This window comes from Mycteria americana, chromosome 11 (genome assembly GCF_035582795.1).
Source record: "Mycteria americana isolate JAX WOST 10 ecotype Jacksonville Zoo and Gardens chromosome 11, USCA_MyAme_1.0, whole genome shotgun sequence".
Classification (NCBI taxonomy): Eukaryota; Metazoa; Chordata; class Aves; order Ciconiiformes; family Ciconiidae; genus Mycteria; species Mycteria americana.
Genome location: NC_134375.1, coordinates 6,096,239 through 6,112,582, shown reverse-complemented (window position 1 = coordinate 6,112,582; position 16,344 = coordinate 6,096,239). Strand labels below are relative to the sequence as shown.

Below are 16,344 nucleotides of genomic sequence, written 5' to 3'. Positions count from 1 at the left end.
GACACCCCAGAAACGCCCCCTCCCCGCTCTCCTATCTCGGCGCCCGTACGGGAGACTCTGCCCCGCCCCTGTACCCGGGAGACGTCCCCGCTCCGTTCCCGTGCCCCGGGAGACCCGCGGGAGCCGCCCCCGCTCCGCCACCCCGGCGGCCCCACGCCAGACCCCGCACCCGCGCGCCCCTCCCCAGGCAAAGCCCGCGAGCCCCGCCCGGTTCCGCCGCGCCGGGCGGCACCCCCGCGCCGGGCAGCCTCCCGCCGCCGCCGCCGCCGCCACCGCTCCCCCGGCGGGGTCGCGGCCAGGCCGGCGGGGTGGGGTGGGGCCGCACCTCACCTCCGCCGCCGCCGCTCCCGCCGCGCCAGGCCTAGCGCAACCACGGCGAGAAACCGGAACTTCCGCTCCCCGACGCCGCCGCGCGGCACTCTGGGAAGCGGAGTCCTGCCCCGCCGGCCGCCGCACTACCGCTCCCGCCATGCCCCGCGCCGGCGGGGCTGCGGACGGACTCCACTTCCCAGCGTGCTCCGCGCGGAGGGCAGGGGCTGCCGGGAGTTGTAGTCGCGGCGGGGCGGGGCGGCGGCGGCGGCGAGCGGGGACTGCCTACGACTCCCATGATTCCGCGGGGCCGGCGCCCGACCTTGGGGCGGCGAGACCCGGGCCCGGCCAGGCCGCGGGGGGCGGTTCCCGCCGGGCCGCCGGGGCGGGGCGCCGCGATGCCGGGGTCGCCGCGGCGGCCGGGGCCGGGGCTGGGGTCGGGGCCGGGGCGGGAGGCGGCTGCCCGCCGCCGGCGTCGTCCCCCCCGCCCCGCCTAGGCCGTGCTGGGGGCTGCCGGGCGGCCCCCGCCGCAGCTGCGCCCGCCGCGCTGCTCGCCCGGGCCTCCGGCACCGACGGGAGGAGCCGCGGAGGTCGGTCGCTGCGCGCCGTCCTTCGGGGCTGCGGGGGGTCCCGGGCCTGGCGCTTCCCCGGGGCACGTCGGTGTTCCGGGAGCGGTGACCCCCCGGGCGGGGGAGGGACCGGGACGGGCCCCGCACTGGGCCGCGGGGGTCCTGGGGAGGCCCCCCACCCGCGGGGAGCTCCGGGGAAGGGCAGCAGGCTGGCAGCCGTGCCGCCAGGTGGGGAAGGGCCAGGCGAGGACGGGCCCTAATCCGCAGCCCGGCCACGTCCAGGGCTGTTGGGGTGTCACAGGCTTTTGGGGTGGGGGTCCGGCTCCCCCGGTGTGGCGTTACCTGCTGGTGTCGGGGCTGGGTGCCGGGGGACAGGAGCTGTCACGAAACACGGGGCGAAGCCGGGGCTCCACGAGCCTCCCCCCAGCTGGTTTCGGAGGCGCAGGGTCCCCGGCCAGCCCGCCTTCCTGCTGTTGCTTTCGCTTGTGGGCTTGTGTTCGCTTTGGGGCCGGTTTCCCCATGGGGCAGGGAGGAAAGCGGGGCTGGAAGCACGGCCAGGCTCTGCCCAGGAGAGCTGACCCACGGGGCCGGGGCTCGAGAGGGCACCCTGCTCGCAGGGGGTGACGCCGTCTGAGCGGCCCTGGCCTCAGGAGCAGCGTCACCAGCCTGGTCTCATCTCAGCCACCTAATCCAGGCCGAGGAGGGCCATGAAACCCGCCCTTTGCAAACACAAGGCCTCTGGGTTCATAGGTATGTGGGACCAGCCCCATCCGGGGCCGGCTCCCTTCCCCCTCGCTGCCGGGACAGGGCAGAGGGAAGCTGGGCGGCTTTCCCAGCGCTCGGGGGAAATCAGGGCCAAGCCCGGATGAAAGGTGCCTGGGCCTGGGGGCTGGAAGGAGCTGGGGCTGTGAGAGGGAGGAAATCCTGCTGGATTAGAGCGGCTTTCCTGTCGTCTCACCAGGGCTCGGCGCTGCCTGCTGAGCCAGCAGGATTGGGCTGAGGATGCTGGCATGGCCCCTCTTGAGAGCAGAGCCTCTCGGGACCCGTTTTGCGGGTGAGGGAGCAGAGGGGTGACGCTGTGGGTTGCCCGCAGGTCCTGCCCTGAGGAATGGCTGCGGATGTCCACAAGAAGAAAGGCTGGGAAGTGCCCAACGGGTCCCTGGCACCAGGAGATGGGCAGCACGCGGAGCGGTCTGAGAGCCCCACGCCGGGGCTGGCGCAGGGGACGGAGCCAGGTATGGGGCAGAACTCACTACGGGAGTAAGCGAGGGGAAAAAGCAGCTCCTCGTTATGTGGGCTGGGCCCTCCACAGCCCTGCGGGCAGGGGGAGACGGGCCCATTGCTGAGTCCCCACCGGCAGGACCCGCACCCCAGGTGCCGTGGGATGGGGAGAGGAGGGCAGGTCCCTCCCTGCAACCCCCTGTCCCTTTTGCACCCTCCGTCCGCCCGCTGCGTCAGCGTGGGGGACAGGCGGTCAGACACTGCACGGCCCGTTGTTCCCAGGGGCGGGCCAGGAGGGAGCCATGTTCGTGCACACCCGCTCCTATGAGGACTTGACGAGTCCCGAGGACGGGGCAGCCGCAGCACGGAGCCCGGAGGAGAGGCGGGGGGAGCCGGCCGAGCCGACCAGCATGGAGCAGATCAGCAAGGACTTCAGCGAGCTGAGCACGCAGCTCACGGGCATGGCCCTCGACCTGGAGGAGGAGATGAGGCAGAGCAAGGAGGGGAAGCTGGAGCCGTCCCCGCAGACCACCCACCGCGACTCAGTGCTGTCTGGCAAGGAGGAGGAGGACGTGACCATGGACGCCTGGCGCATGCACCGGAAGCACGTCTTCGTGCTGAGCGAGGCAGGCAAGCCCGTGTACTCCCGCTACGGCTCTGAGGAGGCCCTCTCCAGCACCATGGGCGTCATGATGGCCCTGGTGTCCTTCCTGGAGGCCGAGAAAAATGCCATCCGGTCCATCCACGCAGGTACTGCTCTGGGGGGGAATGGGATGTGGGGTCTCATGGCCTGCCTGGCTGTGCTCCTGCCATGGGCCACATTAGCTGTCCCCAGGGGCAGATTGGTTGCTGGGGGGAGAGGCTGCAGCCTGGCTCCCCCTTGCAGCCCTGGGGAGCCAGGCTTACAGGTCTGTCCCCGGCCCTCCCGGGGAACTCCCTCCCAAGCAGATGGCTACAAGGTGGTCTTCGTGCGGAGGAGTCCGCTGGTGCTGGTGGCAGTGGCGCGGACCCGGCAGTCGGAGCAGGAGATCGCCCATGAGCTGCTCTACATCTACTACCAGATCCTGAGCCTGCTCACTTGGACCCAGCTCAACCACATCTTCCAGCAGAAGCAGAACTATGACCTGCGCAGGCTCTTGGCTGGCTCCGAGCGCATCACCGACAACCTGCTGGACCTCATGGCCCACGACCCCAGCTTCCTCATGGGCGCCGTGCGCTGCCTGCCCCTGGCCGCCAGCGTCCGGGATGCTGTCAGCACCAGCCTCCAGCAGGCCAAGGCCAAGAGCCTGGTCTTCTCCATCCTCCTGTCAGGGAACCAGCTAGTGTCTCTCGTGAGGAAGAAGGATCAGTTCCTCCACCCCATTGACCTCCATCTGCTCTTCAACCTCATCAGCTCTTCTTCCTCCTTCCGGGAGGGCGAAGCCTGGACTCCCATTTGCCTCCCCAAGTTCAACTCCAGTGGCTTCTTCCACGCCCACATCTCCTACCTGGAGCAGGAGATGGACCTGTGCCTCCTGCTGGTCTCCACCGACCGCGAGGACTTCTTCACTGTCTCCGACTGTAAGCGGCGCTTCCAGGAGCGCCTGCGGCGGCGGGGCGTGCACCACGCTCTGCAGGAGGCCCTGCGCACCCCCTTCTACAGCGTCGCCCAGGTGGGCATCCCTGACCTCCGGCACTTCATCTATAAGTCGAAAAGCTCTGGGCTCTTTACCAGGTGAGGTCCCTGGGGAACCATCGGGCCAAGGCCGTGGCGTGGGGCACGGGGCAAGCCTTTTCCATGAATCCCCTTCTCCAGGGGGCTAACGGGGTGCTGTGTTCCTGCAGCCCCGAGATTGAGGCACCCTATGTGCGGGAGGAGGAGAAGGAGAGGCTCTTGGGGCTCTACCAGTACCTCCACAGCCGAGCTCACAACTCTTCGCGCCCCCTGAAGAATATCTACTTCACGGGCCCCCGTGAGAACCTCCTGGCTTGGGTAAGGGCCGTCTGCAGGGTTTGGGTGAGCCTGTCTTCTCTGGTCCTGCGCGGCAGAGCAGGGGGTGGGTGGCACGACACAGCACCAGCTCCGTGGTCCCCAGGGTGGCCCCCTGCTCATGCACGGTCCTTTTGGGGGCCAGCCTGCCCCCCGTGCACCCCTGCGCCAGGGAGGGACGAGCAGGGATAGCAGTGGGGGCTGGCGAGTGCCGGCACCAAGGGCTGTCTGTGCCATGCGCTGTCGTGAGCTCCCCGGTGCCGTGGAGAAAACCCACTCTGGGGGCAAACCCTGGGGTTCGGTGCCCACACTTCTGAGCAAGCCAAGTGCCACGCGTTTAGGGTACCCCGTTGCCACCCCTGTCCCTGCACTGGAGCCCCTGTGCCTGTTCCCAGTGCCCACGGGGGGAGGATGCAGCGTGCGCCCCAAGGGGGGCACAGGCGTGTGCCCAGCGTGTACCCTGTTTTTTCACCCAGGTAACAAGCGCCTTTGAGCTCTACATATGCTACAGTCCCCTGGGGACCAAGGCCGGCGCCATCAGTGCTGTCAACAAGCTCATGAAGTGGATCCGCAAGGAGGAAGACCGACTCTTCATCCTCACGCCCCAGACGTACTGATGGGCATCGCCCAGGGCATGGTGCCAGTCGGGGGAGCCCCCGCTGTGCCGGGGAGCCCCTCCCCTGGGGAAGCCCGGGCCGTGAGGCCAGGGGAGAGGGCACGGTGGGACCCTGGAGCACGGGGAAGCCCACCAGTGGGACTGTCCAACCTGGGTGTTAGAGACAGGGTGCACAGCTGCCTGGGGGAGGGGTGAGCAGGACTTTCTCACATCTGCAGGCAATGCCCCCCAGCTGGGGGGCTGCCCTTCCTCTGTGGCCCCCGGCTCCATCCCTTGTTGTGGGGGTCCTGGAGCGGGGCTGCTGGTACCCAGGGTTGCTGGAGGGGAGCTGAGCCCCTGGGTCCTGCTGCCTGTGCCTGGCACCCTCCTCTCTCTGCCATCCTGTGGCTGTGCCAAGGGTGGGGGTCCCCAGGAGAGACGTGGCAGGACTCGGGGGACCTCTGTGCTGCTGTGCCCGCAGAGGGCAAGTGACACCGCCCGGGTGGGGGACAGGGCTGGCCTGGGGCATGCACTGCTCCTCTCCCTGCCCTGGGGGAGCTGGGCCCCCCCAAGTGCCAGGCAGCCCCTGGCAGTCCCGGAGCCCTGCCCGGGCAGGTTTGCCCCCTTGGCCTCTGTGTGTGCCTGGACCCTTCCCACCGTGGCTGTGAGAAGGATGTCTCTGGGGATGCTGGCAGGCAGGGTGGCGGGGCAGCCTGCCCCGGCCAGGCCAGCGGGGTCCTGCCTACCTCCCCACGGGGACACAGAGCAGCCCAGAGAGACTCGGGGTACCGGGGTGCCCATCGGGGTGCTTGTGGGCTCGTGGTGCTGGCTCCTGGGCAGCAGACCCTAAAGGGGCGGCTGAAGCGCAGCCCCCTGGAGGTCCCCCAACCCAAAAAGGGTCTTCCCCTTGGTGCGGGGGCACCTGCCCCCCAAACCCAGCCCCTCGAGCCAGCTATGCTGAGCTTGCTGTACAAGGGCCACCTCCTCCCCAGCCATCCCCAGGCACTGGTGTGGGGCTGAGCGCCCGTGAACGCTGCAGCACACTGGGCACAGCCCAACCCCGCCTTTTGGGGCTGTCGGCCGAGCGCTGGGACGGGTGTTGAGGAAGGGGCAGAGCCACCGAGGTGGCACCAAGACACCGAGGGAGCTGGGAGGGACCTGGCAGGGCTAGCACAGGGACTCTGCTCCCGTATTTATGCTCCTGCCAGAGTGTAATCGCTTGTCTTTGCTCATAAACAGTATCTGGACCCCAAGTCAAGTCTCTTCACGTTCATGGGTGTGCGCTCGGGGGGGGCCAAGTGGCCAAGCTGGGGGGGAAGTTTGGTCCAAGTTTGGGTATGGTGCAATCCAGCTCTGGGGACCTGCTCGGGGCTGGGAAAGCTGCCGGAGAGCGGTGCAAGGCAGCGGCGGCTGCGCTGGCAGGAGGCAGTGCCGGCTGGAGGGTGGGAGCAGCGAAAACCCTGGGATGAGCTGGCCGGGGCCAGCTCATGTCGAAACCGAGTGGGAGACGGAGGAAGGAGCTGTTGGGTAAGGCGCGGGGCCAGCGTAACCGCCGGGCCTTGCACAATGCGGGGCGGGAGCGTGGGAGGGCCGAGGCCGGCCAGGTGAGGAGGGCAGGGGAGCCCGTTTTCGGCGGGTTCAGCTCCTTCTGGGACCAAAGTTCCCCCGGCGGTGTGAGGCAGCACCCTGCTCAGCTGGAGGAGAAGTCCGTGTGCGCAGCTGGGACCCACAGCCCAAGGGCAACGGGGCACTTGGAGGGCAAATCCGTGCGATACAGCAGCACGAAAAGCATCTTCCTTCATCCGTGGGAACAGCGGCAAGTCCCGGCAGCGCTGGCACCCCCTGCCACCACAGGCAGCCCTTGATGGGGGGGATGAAGGGACTTGAGGCAAAGAAGGGGCACAACCAAAATAACCCCCGCGGCTCCCCTCGCAAAGCTGCGGCTGCCCTGGCCCCACTCTTGCCCCCCGGCTGGAAAACCCGGTGCTGAGCCTGCTGCACCCCCGTGGAAGGCGGCCCCGCTGCCCTGGAAGCGAGTCGCAAGCGCGGTGCCGGCGCGGGCAGCTTCGGGGAAGCGGCGATTTCGTTGTCGGGGTGTCGACAGCCGCTGCCGCCGGGGGCTGCGGGGCCGGGGGCTGCGGCAGAGGGCCCAACGGGTGCCAGTGGGCCCAGACCCCGCCCGCGCCCCGGGATGCCGGCAGCCGCCTCCCAGCCACGGGGACCCTCCGACGGCCACCCCTTCGGCGCTGGGCTGCGGCGGGCACCCGGGGCACGGTGCCGGCCTCGCACCCCGTGTCCTGCTCGGGGGCCGAGGCTCTCGCCCGCGGCCCTCCGGGGCACCGTGCCCACCCGAGCTTGTCCCCCCGGGGTGCCCAGCGTCCCTCCGGGAACCCCGGGACCGTGTCCCCCCCGGCTCCCCCTGTGCCCCCCGGACTCCTTGTCCCCCCCGAGCACCCCCGTTCCTCCGGGCTGCGTCCGCCGGTGCCGGCCCTCGGGGAGCCCCGCGCTGCCGGAGGCAGGGCCCGCCCGCCCCGCCCCGGCCCGCCCCGTCCTGCCTCTCCTGCTCCGGCACGGCCCGGCCCCGCTCCGCCCCGGCACGGCACGGCCCGGCCCGGCAGCGCCCGCCGCCGCGCAGCGCCCGGGTGAGCGCCCCGCCGCCCGGCACGGCCCGGCCCGGCCCGGCACCGGACGGGACGGGACAGAGCGGGACGGGGCGGGGCGGGGCGGGCGGCAGCCGGACCCGACGGGGACCCCGGCTGGGGACCGGGCCCGGCCCCGGTGAGCTGGGCGGGGGGCCGGCCCGGGGGTACGTCGGGGTCCCTGTCCCGGGGGGCTGGCGGGGGACTTGTCCCGGTCCCGCGGGCATCCCCTGTCCCCATCGCCGTCCCGGGGGGCTGGCAGGGGTCCCCATCCCCGGCCCGGCCCCGGGGGGCCCTCGGGTTCCTTGTCCCCGGGGGGCTGGCAGGGTCCCCGTTCCCGTCCGCAGGAGGGGGCTCGGCGGGGCCGGGATGCCCCCGGGGGCCGGGCGAGGGTGTCTGGGAGGTGGCAGCAGGCAGGATTTGTCCCCCTGCCGCGGGCAGCTTGGCTTCACCTCCCGCTTGCGGCGTTTGGGAAGAGGTCTGGTGCGGCCCATCCTCCCCCGGCAGCACCCGTCGTCGTCTGGCCCTGGGGGACCCCGGCACCCCCTGCCCCACACACGGCTGCGGCAATGCCCCAGGGTCCTCGCCTAACCGCGGCAGGTAAACCCCTTTCTCCTTTATTTTGGCAGATGCGATGGTGACCCGTGCTCCATGCGTCCCGACCCTGCTGGATGCCGAGCACCTTTGGTAACCCCGCGCCGGCAGCACCGCGCAGCATGAGGCTGTCGTGCCGTGCGTGCCTCTTGCTGGCGCTCGCCCTGGCCCCGCTGGGCGCCAGCGCCTGGCAGTGCCCCCGCATCCCTTACAGCTCCACCAGGAACTTCTCCGTCCCCTACACGCTGCCCAGCCTCGATGCCGGCAGCCCCGTACAGAACGTCGCTGTCTTTGCCGACTCCACCGGCCCGGCCGCCGTCTTTGTGGCCGTCCGCAACCGCATCCTGCTGGCCAGCCCCGAGCTGCACCTCCTCTCGGTCCTCGTCACCGGCCCGGCGGGCAGCGCCGAATGCGAGATCTGCCGCCTGTGCCCAGCTGCCGCAGACGGCCCCGAGGACACGGACAACGTCCTGCTGCTGCTGGACCCCCTGGAGCCGTGGCTGTACAGCTGCAGCACGGCGCAGCACGGGCTGTGCTACCAGCACCAGCTGGAGGTGCAGGACGGCAAGGTGGCCATCACGGCCACGCACTGCCTGTACTCGGCCACGGGCAACAGACCCGCATCCTGCCCCGACTGCGTGGCCAGCCCCCTGGGGACCAGTGCCACCGTGGTGGCCACCTCCTACGCCTCTTTCTTCTACCTCGGCTCCACCGTCAACAGCAGCGTGGCAGCGCGGTACAGCCCGCAGTCGGTGTCCGTCCGCAGGCTGAAGGGCACCTTGGATGGCTTTTCAGATGACTTCCAGTGGCTGACGGTGCTGCCACAATACCGGGACAACTACACCATCCACTACGTGCACTCCTTCACCGACGGGGACCACGTCTACTTCCTGACGGTGCAGCCGGAGCGGCCAGGCTCGGCGGCGTACCACACTCGCCTGGCGCGGCTCAGCACCCACGAGCGCGACCTCCGCCACTACCGCGAGCTTGTCCTTGACTGCCGCTTCGAGTCCAAGCGGCGCCGGCGGCGCAGAGGTGAGGAGGATGCCGAGCGGGACATCGCCTACAACGTGCTGCAGGCCGCCCACGCTGCCCGCCCCGGTGCCCGCCTGGCCCGCGACCTCGGCATCAACGACACCGACACGGTGCTCTTCGGCGCCTTTGCCGAGAGCCGGCCAGAGAGCCGGGTGCCACGGGAGAACTCGGCCGTCTGCGCCTTCCCCCTCCGCCTCCTCAACCAGGCCGTGGAGGAGGGCATGGAGAAGTGCTGCGGCACCGGGCACCGGCCGCTGCTGCGGGGGCTCAGCTTCTTCCAGCCGGTGGAGTACTGCCCGCAGAACGTGAGTCCTCCGCCCCGTGCCGCGTCCATCCTGGGGGTCGGCTGGGCCGCGGGGAGGTAGATCTGGGATGCTGGTAAAGCGGGGTGGAGCGGGGGCGGGTTGGGCAGGGGGAGAGCGGCGTCGCCCAGGTGTGAGTCAGCCTGGCCAGCCGCCCGCCGCCTATCGCAGGGGCCGCCATGTTTTGCCAGCCCCTGCCGTGCCGAGTAGGTAGGGTGCCAGCGGGGATCCGGCCGTGCTCCCCACCCCGGGCACCCCGTGCTCGCCCGAGCTGTGCGCTGCAGACACGTGTCCTGGGCACGTGGGCGCACCGCCGCTTGGCACGCACCGTGCCAAAAGTCCGTCTCCTCGGTGTGGCTGCCCCAGGGAGCACCGGCTCCAGCCCCCGGGGTGACTGCCCCCAGCACCAGGTTGTTAATGGCCACCCTCTCCAGCTTGTTTAGGTCTGTGGGGGACGGGGAAGCCGCGGGGCCTCGGTGCTCCCCGGGCTGGGGTGTGCAGGGTGCCCGGCCACTCCTGCCTTGCCCCCCCGGCCCCAGGGCCGCCGCCTTCTCTGGGCAAATAAACCGCAGGCGGAAGCGCAATTAGTCACCGGCATTTCTCGTCTGCCACAGCCGTGGGGCAGGAACGCTGTGTCCCAGGGACAAGCTCCGGCACGGCCGGAACAGGGACAGGTGAGGGCCCCGGCAGGGCCCCCTCTGCAGGCAGGGTCCCGGCAAGCACCTGTGACACGAGTTCTGGCATTCTCAGCCAGGCGCGGGGTGAGGCGCAGCCAAATCCCCTCCTCTTCCCGCACAGGGAGCAGACAGCTCACTGCCGCTGACTCACGCCCCTGGCAGGGCCAGCCAGGAGGGGACCCACGGCCCCAAGCATCAGTGGGGGGCCGGTGGGGATCCCCCCGGCTCCTGGTGTCCCCCTTCATCCCCAGCCCCCTGCCGAGCCCCGGGGGCTGGGGAGGGCTGGCTTTGGGGTGCCCGCCCCGCGGTGCTGGCACCGATAACCGCATCCAGATGGGGCGGGAGGGGAGGGCAGGACTGACGCTGCACGGGGGCCCCGGGGGCTGCAGGAGGGGCCACAGATGTGTTTTTTCCCCAAAAATTTTCGTAGCCCAGAGGGGAATTTGGGCCATCGGGCGCTCCCCAAAATATCTCGTGGCTGGAGCTTGTGCCCCCCTGCGAGGGCGCGGGGGGGTCAGGGTGCCAGGGCTGGCTTCAGGGCACCCATCCCGCGCTCGGCTGCAGGTGAACCTCTCGGCGCCAGTGACCAACACCAGCTGCTGGGACCAGCCCACCCTTGTCCCCACCGCCTCCCATAAGGTGGACCTGTTCAACGGGCACCTGGCCGGTGTCCTCCTCACCTCCATCTTCGTCACCGCCCTGGGGGACGTCACTGTGGCCCACCTGGGCACGGCGGAGGGACGCGTCTTCCAGGTGGGGTGAGGGACCGGGAGGGGTGGGAGGTGCCCGGCGGGGCGTGGGGTCGTGCTCAGCCCCCTGCTCTGCCCCGCCGCAGATGGTGCTCCAGCGGTCCAGCTCCTACCTCCTCACCTTGGCCAACTTCTCCCTGGGGGAGCCGGGGCCGGTGCGGGGTGCCATGGGGCTGCAGAGCCACTCGCTGTTCTTCACCGCCGGCACCAAGGTGAGTGGGGGGCGCAGGGGGGTGCGGGGTGGGCGCCGAGCCCCACGCAGCCGCTCGCCTCCACTCTCCATCCACAGGTGTGGCGCCTGAACGTCACCGGCCCCGGCTGCCGCCACTTCTCCACCTGCCAGCGCTGTCTGCGGGCTGAGCGCTTCATGGGCTGCGGCTGGTGCAGGGACGGGTGCACGCGTCGCCACGAGTGCACCGGCCCCTGGGTCCAGGACGGCTGCCCGCCCGTCCTCACCGACGTAGGTCTGCGCCGCCATCCCCCCTGCACCCCACAGGTCCCGGGCGCTTGGATGGGGAGGGAGGTTGCACGTGGGGTGGCACATGGTGGGACCCTTGCTCCGTGTGGAGACCCCCTCCCTGGGATGGGTGTTGCGCTCCCCTAGGGAAGGGGCTTTCCAGACCCGCGGCGGTCACCGGGCTTTCGGGGCTCAGGGCGACAGGGGTGTCTCTCCCACAGTTCCACCCCCGCAGTGCCCCTCTGCGGGGTCGGACGCGGGTGACGCTCTGCGGCATGACCTTCCGCTCCCACCTGGACCCCGACCCCCGCCGCAGCCCCCCTGGCGCCTACCGGGTGGCGGTGGGACAGCGAGGCTGCACCGTGCTGCCCGAGGAGAGCAGGAGCCACAGGTGCGCGGCAGTGCCGGGGGTGGTGACGGCAGCAGAGGGGGGGTCGGGGGCTGCCCCCCTGGCCCGGGGCTGACCCCCCATCGCCACCCTGCAGACCCCTGCCCACCTCCCGCCGCAAGGACTTTGTGGATGTGCTGGTGTGCGAGCTGGAGCCGGGGGGCCCAGCAGCAGTAGGGGGCCCAGCCGACGTGGTGCTCACCGTGGAGGAACCCGCCGGACCCTCCAGCTTCCGCGTCCACGGCTCGGCCACCCTCGGTGGCTTTGTCTTTGTGGTACGGCCTCGCACTGGCGGTGACCCCTGGCAGGGTTTGGGGGGCGGTTTGGCTCACCCACCCACCCCACCGACCCTGTGTCTGCCCAGGAACCCCACATCAACACCCTGCACCCCCTGTTTGGCCCCCGGGGGGGTGGCACCCACCTCTCCCTGCGTGGCAGCCACCTCTCAGCAGGGAGCAGCTGGCGGGTGATGGTCAATGGCTCCGAGTGCCCCCTGGCCGGGCAGCCCAGGTACCCCCCTGTCCTGCCCCCGCCAGGCACAGCGGGGTCCCTGGCACGAGGACGGGCACAGGGACCCCCCCGCAGTCCCACTGTCCCCTCCAGCCACGGCTGCCGTGTCCCCAGGCAGGGCGACGAGGCGATCCGGTGCACGGCTCCCACTGCCAGTGCACTGGGCAAAGCCTTGGTGGCCCTGTGGATCGATGGGGAGGAGTTCCGGGCCCCCCTGCGCTTCGAGTACCGCCCCGACCCCTTCGTTTCGGCCATCGTCCCCGGCTGCAGCTATGAGTGAGTGCATGGGCTCCCTTCCCCTGGGGGGCAGCCCCGGCCTCCCCACCGCCCTGGCCGGGCTGGCTGAGGTGCTGGGGACCGTGTGCACCCCAGGGGCCACCTTGCACCCCAGGGACCATGTTAATCCTGGGGCCGCATGCACCCCGGGGACGGCATGCACCCCAGGGACCACGCGCGCCCCAGGGACCATGCTAACCCTGGGTGCCGCATGCACCTTGGGGACGGCACGCACCCCGGGGACCACGTGTCCCCCGGGGCCCACGTGTCCCCCGGGGCCCTGACCCCTGCCCACCACAGGGGCTCAATGCTCACCATCATCGGCACCCACCTGGACTCCGTGTACCGCACCAAGATCTGCTTTGAAGCCAGCGGCGTGAGGACCGAAGCCACGGTAAGCGCCGGGACGGGAGGCCGTCGCCCCCCGGCCCCGCCCTGCCCGCCGTGCCACGCCGGTGCCCAGCATCCCACCGCCCGCAGGAGTGCGAGGGCCCGCGGGCACCGGAGCGGCTGCTGTGCCGCAGCCCGGCCTTCCCCTTCGAGAGCAAGGCGGAGGCCGCGTCGGGGAACCTGAGCGTGCTGCTGGATGGTGCCGCCGGCCGCTGGCTCTTCCGCCTCCGCTACTACCCGCGGCCCGAGGTCTTCCCCTGGGAGCAGGAGGGCGGACAACTCCGCCTCAAGCCCGGCGACGACAAGATCGAGGTGCACGTACGTGGGGCGGGGGGCTGAGCCCGGGGCGGGGGGGGGTCCCGCCGCCGGGACCGCCGGGCTCAGGGCGCCGTGTCTGGGCAGCAACTGGGGCTGGACGCCGTGGCCGCCTGCATGAACATCACCATGACGGTGGGGGGCCGGGACTGCCGCCCCACCGTGCTGAAGAACGAGGTGACGTGCCGCCTGCCCCGGGAGCCGCGCCTGCCCCCGGCCGGGGCCCCCGTGGAGGTAGGCACCCGGGGGTGGGCGGCCCTCCCCGGTGTCGCCCGCCCCGTCCCCGCTGAGCCCCCCCCGCCGTCCGCCGTCTGCTCCCCCAGATCTGCGTGAACGGCGCCTGCCAGGCGCTGGGCCGGGTGCTGCCGCCCGCCGCCTCGCTGGGCCTGGCCGCCAGCCTGGCCCTGGGCGCCGGCCTCGCCTGCCTGCTCTGCTGCGTCCCGGCCGCGGCCCTGCTCCGCTGGCGATGGAGGAAGCGCGGGGGTGAGTGCCGCGCTCGCCCGCCGCCCCCTGCCCCGGCCCCCGCCGCCCTGCTGCCCCCCGGCCCGCCGCCCCCTGCCCGCCGCCCCCTGCCCCGGCCCCCGCCCCCTGCCCCGGCCCCCGCTGCCCTGCTGCCCCCCGGCCCGCCGCCCCCTGCCCCGGCCCGCCGCCCTGCCGCCCCCTGGCCCACCGCCCCCCTGCCCCTCGGCCTGCGGCCCTCTGCCCCGGCCCCCGCCCCACGTCCCCCCGGCCCGCCGCCCCCCGCCCACCCCGCTGCCGCCCGCAGGGACGGAGAACCTGGAGCTGCTGGTGCAGCCCGGCCGCAGCGAGCCCCCCGCCACCACCCAGCGCCCCGGCGTCGACTACAGGGAGGTGCTGGGTAAGTGGGTGCCGCCGGCGGTGTCGGGGTGCCGGGTGCCTGCCCAGCCCTCACCCTGCCTCTGCCTGTCCCGGCAGTGCTGCCCGCGGCAGGCAGTCCCGGCCTGGTGCGGCCCCGAGCACGCTTCGCCGGTACCGGTGCCGGTGTGGCGGGCGGCGGCTCCCCCGTGCCCCTGCTCAGGACCACGTCCTGCTGCCTGGAGGACCTGCGGCCGGAGCTGCTGGAGGAGGTGAAGGACATCCTCATCCCCGAGGAGCGGCTCATCACCCACCGCCACCAGGTCATCGGCAAAGGTGACGCCGCATCCCTGTTTGGCTGCGGCATCGCCCGCTCGCCGTGTGTCGTACCGGCTTCACGCCGCCTCTCCCCACAGGGCACTTCGGCAGCGTCTACCACGGCACCTACATGGACCCGCTGCTGGGGGACCTCCACTGCGCCGTCAAGTCCCTGCACCGTGAGTAGCACTCGCTCCCGTGGCACAGTCCCGTGGCGTGGCGTGGCGTGGCGTGGCACGGCATGGCATGGCAGCGGGCGCCCCACGGCTCGGCTCTCGGCAGGCATCACGGACGTGGAGGAGGTGGAGGAGTTCCTGCGCGAGGGCATCCTGATGAAGAGCTTCCACCACCCCCAGGTGCTCTCGCTGCTGGGGGTGTGCCTGCCCCGCCACGGGCTGCCCCTCGTTGTCCTGCCCTACATGCGCCACGGGGACCTGCGCCACTTCATCCGCGCCCAGGAGCGGGTACGGGGGCGCCCTGGGGAGGGGGATGGGGGGGGGCTGGGCTCATCCCGCTCACCACTGCCGCCCTGCAGAGCCCCACGGTGAAGGACCTCATCGGCTTCGGGCTGCAGGTGGCCCTGGGCATGGAGTACCTGGCCCAGAAGAAGTTTGTGCATCGGGACCTGGCGGCCAGGAACTGCATGTGAGTGTGGCCGTGCCCGCCCGACCCCTGCCATGAGGTCACCCCGTGGGCCCGGGGGTGGGCATGGGGGGTGCTGCCCGGTGGCCCCCCCCCAACCGGTGTCCCGCAGGCTGGACGAGACGCTGACGGTGAAGGTGGCCGACTTCGGGCTGGCACGGGACGTGTTTGGCAAGGAATACTACAGTGTCCGGCAGCACCGCCACGCCAGGCTGCCCGTCAAGTGGATGGCGCTGGAGAGCCTCCAGACCCAGAAGTTCACCACCAAGTCGGACGTGGTAGGCACAACCCCCGTCCCAGTCCCCCGACCCCTGTCCCCATCCCGCCCACCACCCCACGGCAGCTCTCTGCTCGGCAGTGGTCCTTCGGGGTGCTCATGTGGGAGCTGCTGACGCGGGGGGCATCGCCGTACCCCGGGGTGGACCCCTACGACATGGCCCGCTACCTGCTGCGGGGGAGACGCCTGCCGCAGCCCTGCCACTGCCCCGACACCCTGTGAGTGGGGCTGGGGGGTGGGCAGGGTGGGGGGGGGTGTCCCTGGGGGCCGCCGGTGCTGACGGGGGTGTTGGGGCAGGTACGGGGTGATGCTGAGCTGCTGGGCGCCGGTGCCCGAGGAGAGGCCGTCCTTCACGGGGCTGGTGGGCGAGCTGGAGCGTGTCCTGGCCATGCTGGAGGGCGAGCACTACGTCAACCTGGCCGTAACCTATGTCAACCTGGAGCGTGGCCCCCCCTTCCCCCCCGCCCCCCCGGGGCAGCTGCCCGATGGCGAGTATGAGGACGAGGACAACAAGGAGGATGAGGAGGAGGAAGAGGAGGAGGAGGAAGAAGAGGAGGAGGGCACAGCCGTGTGCTGATGGGGTGCCCTGCACCGTGGGGGCTCCGGGACCCCCGTACACTGCGGGCGTGTTCCCCCTAGGAGGGATGCAGGGCGCAGCTGGGTGCTATGGAGCACCCTCCCTATGGGATGGGTGCTGGGAGGCAGCTGGGTGCTGTGGGGTGCTGTCCCACAGCTCACACCCAGACCTGCTGGGTGCTCCCCGGGCTTGGTCCCACACCAGCAGGGTGCCGTGGGGCTCAGTCCTGCACTGGCTGGGTGCTGGGGGAGCTCAGCCCCACACGGGTGGGGCTGTGCCATGGGGCCCGGGGCTCAGCCCCACAGCAGTGAGGCTGTGCTGTGGGGCCCCGGCTCAGCCCCGGCGGGTGCCATGGGGTGGCCTGACCCACCCCGGGGTCCCGAGGGGTTTCCAACCCCTTGGCTGCTCGAATCACTCATTAAAACCTAATTATATTTTTTCCTGGGCGGGGCTGTGTCTTTGGGGGGGGCCGTGCCCGCGTTGGCAGCACCTCTGTCCCCCAGCATGGAGAGGGCTCCCGCCCCGGTTCCCCACCCCCCCGGGGGCACCCACCTCGCAGGGGGCACAGGTGAGGGTGCACCCACCGTTCCCGTGCCAGCCACGGGAGGGCACCTGCACACCGGTGCTGGCGTGGCCACCCCGGGCACCGTCCCCCGGTGCCCGCCACGCCGGGACCACCCCATGCGCCCTGGGTCCCGCCACGGCCCCCTGCGCTTGAG

The 16,344-nt window shown here is 71.6% G+C and overlaps 3 protein-coding genes across 10 annotated transcripts in view; 2 read left to right on the top strand and 1 right to left on the bottom strand.

Moving 5' to 3' along the window:
- The window catches only part of RBM6 (RNA binding motif protein 6), a 60,036-nt gene extending 59,640 nt beyond the window's left edge, over positions 1-396 (bottom strand). For both annotated transcript variants that reach the window (XM_075514557.1, XM_075514558.1), the window contains exon 1: positions 331-396. The gene's annotated coding sequence lies outside the window, so the exon portion shown is untranslated. The remainder of the gene's footprint in view (positions 1-330) is intronic.
- Positions 397-661: 265 nt separating this feature from the next.
- On the top strand, positions 662-5,916 carry MON1A (MON1 vesicular trafficking associated A). 3 transcript variants are annotated; one of them, XM_075513849.1, is made up of 6 exons: positions 665-899; positions 1,972-2,113; positions 2,382-2,849; positions 3,045-3,813; positions 3,924-4,071; positions 4,545-5,916. In XM_075513849.1, the coding sequence occupies exons 2-6, from the start codon at positions 1,987-1,989 to the stop codon at positions 4,683-4,685; spliced, it is 1,653 nt and encodes a 550-aa protein (XP_075369964.1). In that variant the 5' UTR covers positions 665-899; positions 1,972-1,986; the 3' UTR covers positions 4,686-5,916. The 3 variants fall into 3 exon arrangements, with proteins under 3 accessions (XP_075369966.1, XP_075369964.1, XP_075369965.1); XM_075513850.1 differs by having other exon boundaries at positions 666-899; positions 3,048-3,813; XM_075513851.1 differs by lacking the exon at positions 3,924-4,071 and having other exon boundaries at positions 662-899; positions 4,545-4,682.
- Positions 5,917-6,155: 239 nt separating this feature from the next.
- MST1R (macrophage stimulating 1 receptor) lies at positions 6,156-16,064 on the top strand. Of its 5 annotated transcripts, none has more exons than XM_075514014.1 (21): positions 6,156-6,190; positions 7,932-9,236; positions 10,475-10,663; positions 10,746-10,871; positions 10,949-11,119; positions 11,338-11,507; positions 11,602-11,779; positions 11,869-12,014; positions 12,090-12,290; positions 12,591-12,684; positions 12,771-12,998; positions 13,083-13,229; positions 13,319-13,478; positions 13,762-13,854; positions 13,932-14,147; positions 14,228-14,308; positions 14,412-14,593; positions 14,665-14,774; positions 14,884-15,049; positions 15,130-15,266; positions 15,346-16,064. In XM_075514014.1, the coding sequence occupies exons 2-21, from the start codon at positions 7,974-7,976 to the stop codon at positions 15,623-15,625; spliced, it is 4,338 nt and encodes a 1,445-aa protein (XP_075370129.1). In that variant the 5' UTR covers positions 6,156-6,190; positions 7,932-7,973; the 3' UTR covers positions 15,626-16,064. The 5 variants fall into 5 exon arrangements, with proteins under 5 accessions (XP_075370129.1, XP_075370128.1, XP_075370131.1 ...); XM_075514013.1 differs by lacking the exon at positions 6,156-6,190 and adding an exon at positions 6,285-6,695; XM_075514015.1 differs by lacking the exon at positions 6,156-6,190 and adding an exon at positions 7,273-7,441 and having other exon boundaries at positions 12,129-12,290.
- The last annotated feature ends 280 nt before the right edge of the window (positions 16,065-16,344 follow it).

Bases quoted from the DNA above. Each gene is read 5' to 3' on its own strand.
- MON1A (XM_075513849.1), top strand. From the start codon at position 1,987: ATGGCTGCGGATGTCCACAAGAAGAAAGGCTGGGAAGTGCCCAACGGG. The intron at 2,850-3,044 runs GTACTGCTCTGG...CTCCCTCCCAAG, and splicing joins CATCCGGTCCATCCACGCAG to CAGATGGCTACAAGGTGGTC. The intron at 4,072-4,544 runs GTAAGGGCCGTC...TTTTTCACCCAG, and splicing joins GTGAGAACCTCCTGGCTTGG to GTAACAAGCGCCTTTGAGCT.
- MST1R (XM_075514014.1), top strand. From the start codon at position 7,974: ATGCCGAGCACCTTTGGTAACCCCGCGCCGGCAGCACCGCGCAGCATG. The intron at 9,237-10,474 runs GTGAGTCCTCCG...GCTCGGCTGCAG, and splicing joins TGGAGTACTGCCCGCAGAAC to GTGAACCTCTCGGCGCCAGT. The intron at 13,230-13,318 runs GTAGGCACCCGG...CTGCTCCCCCAG, and splicing joins CGGCCGGGGCCCCCGTGGAG to ATCTGCGTGAACGGCGCCTG.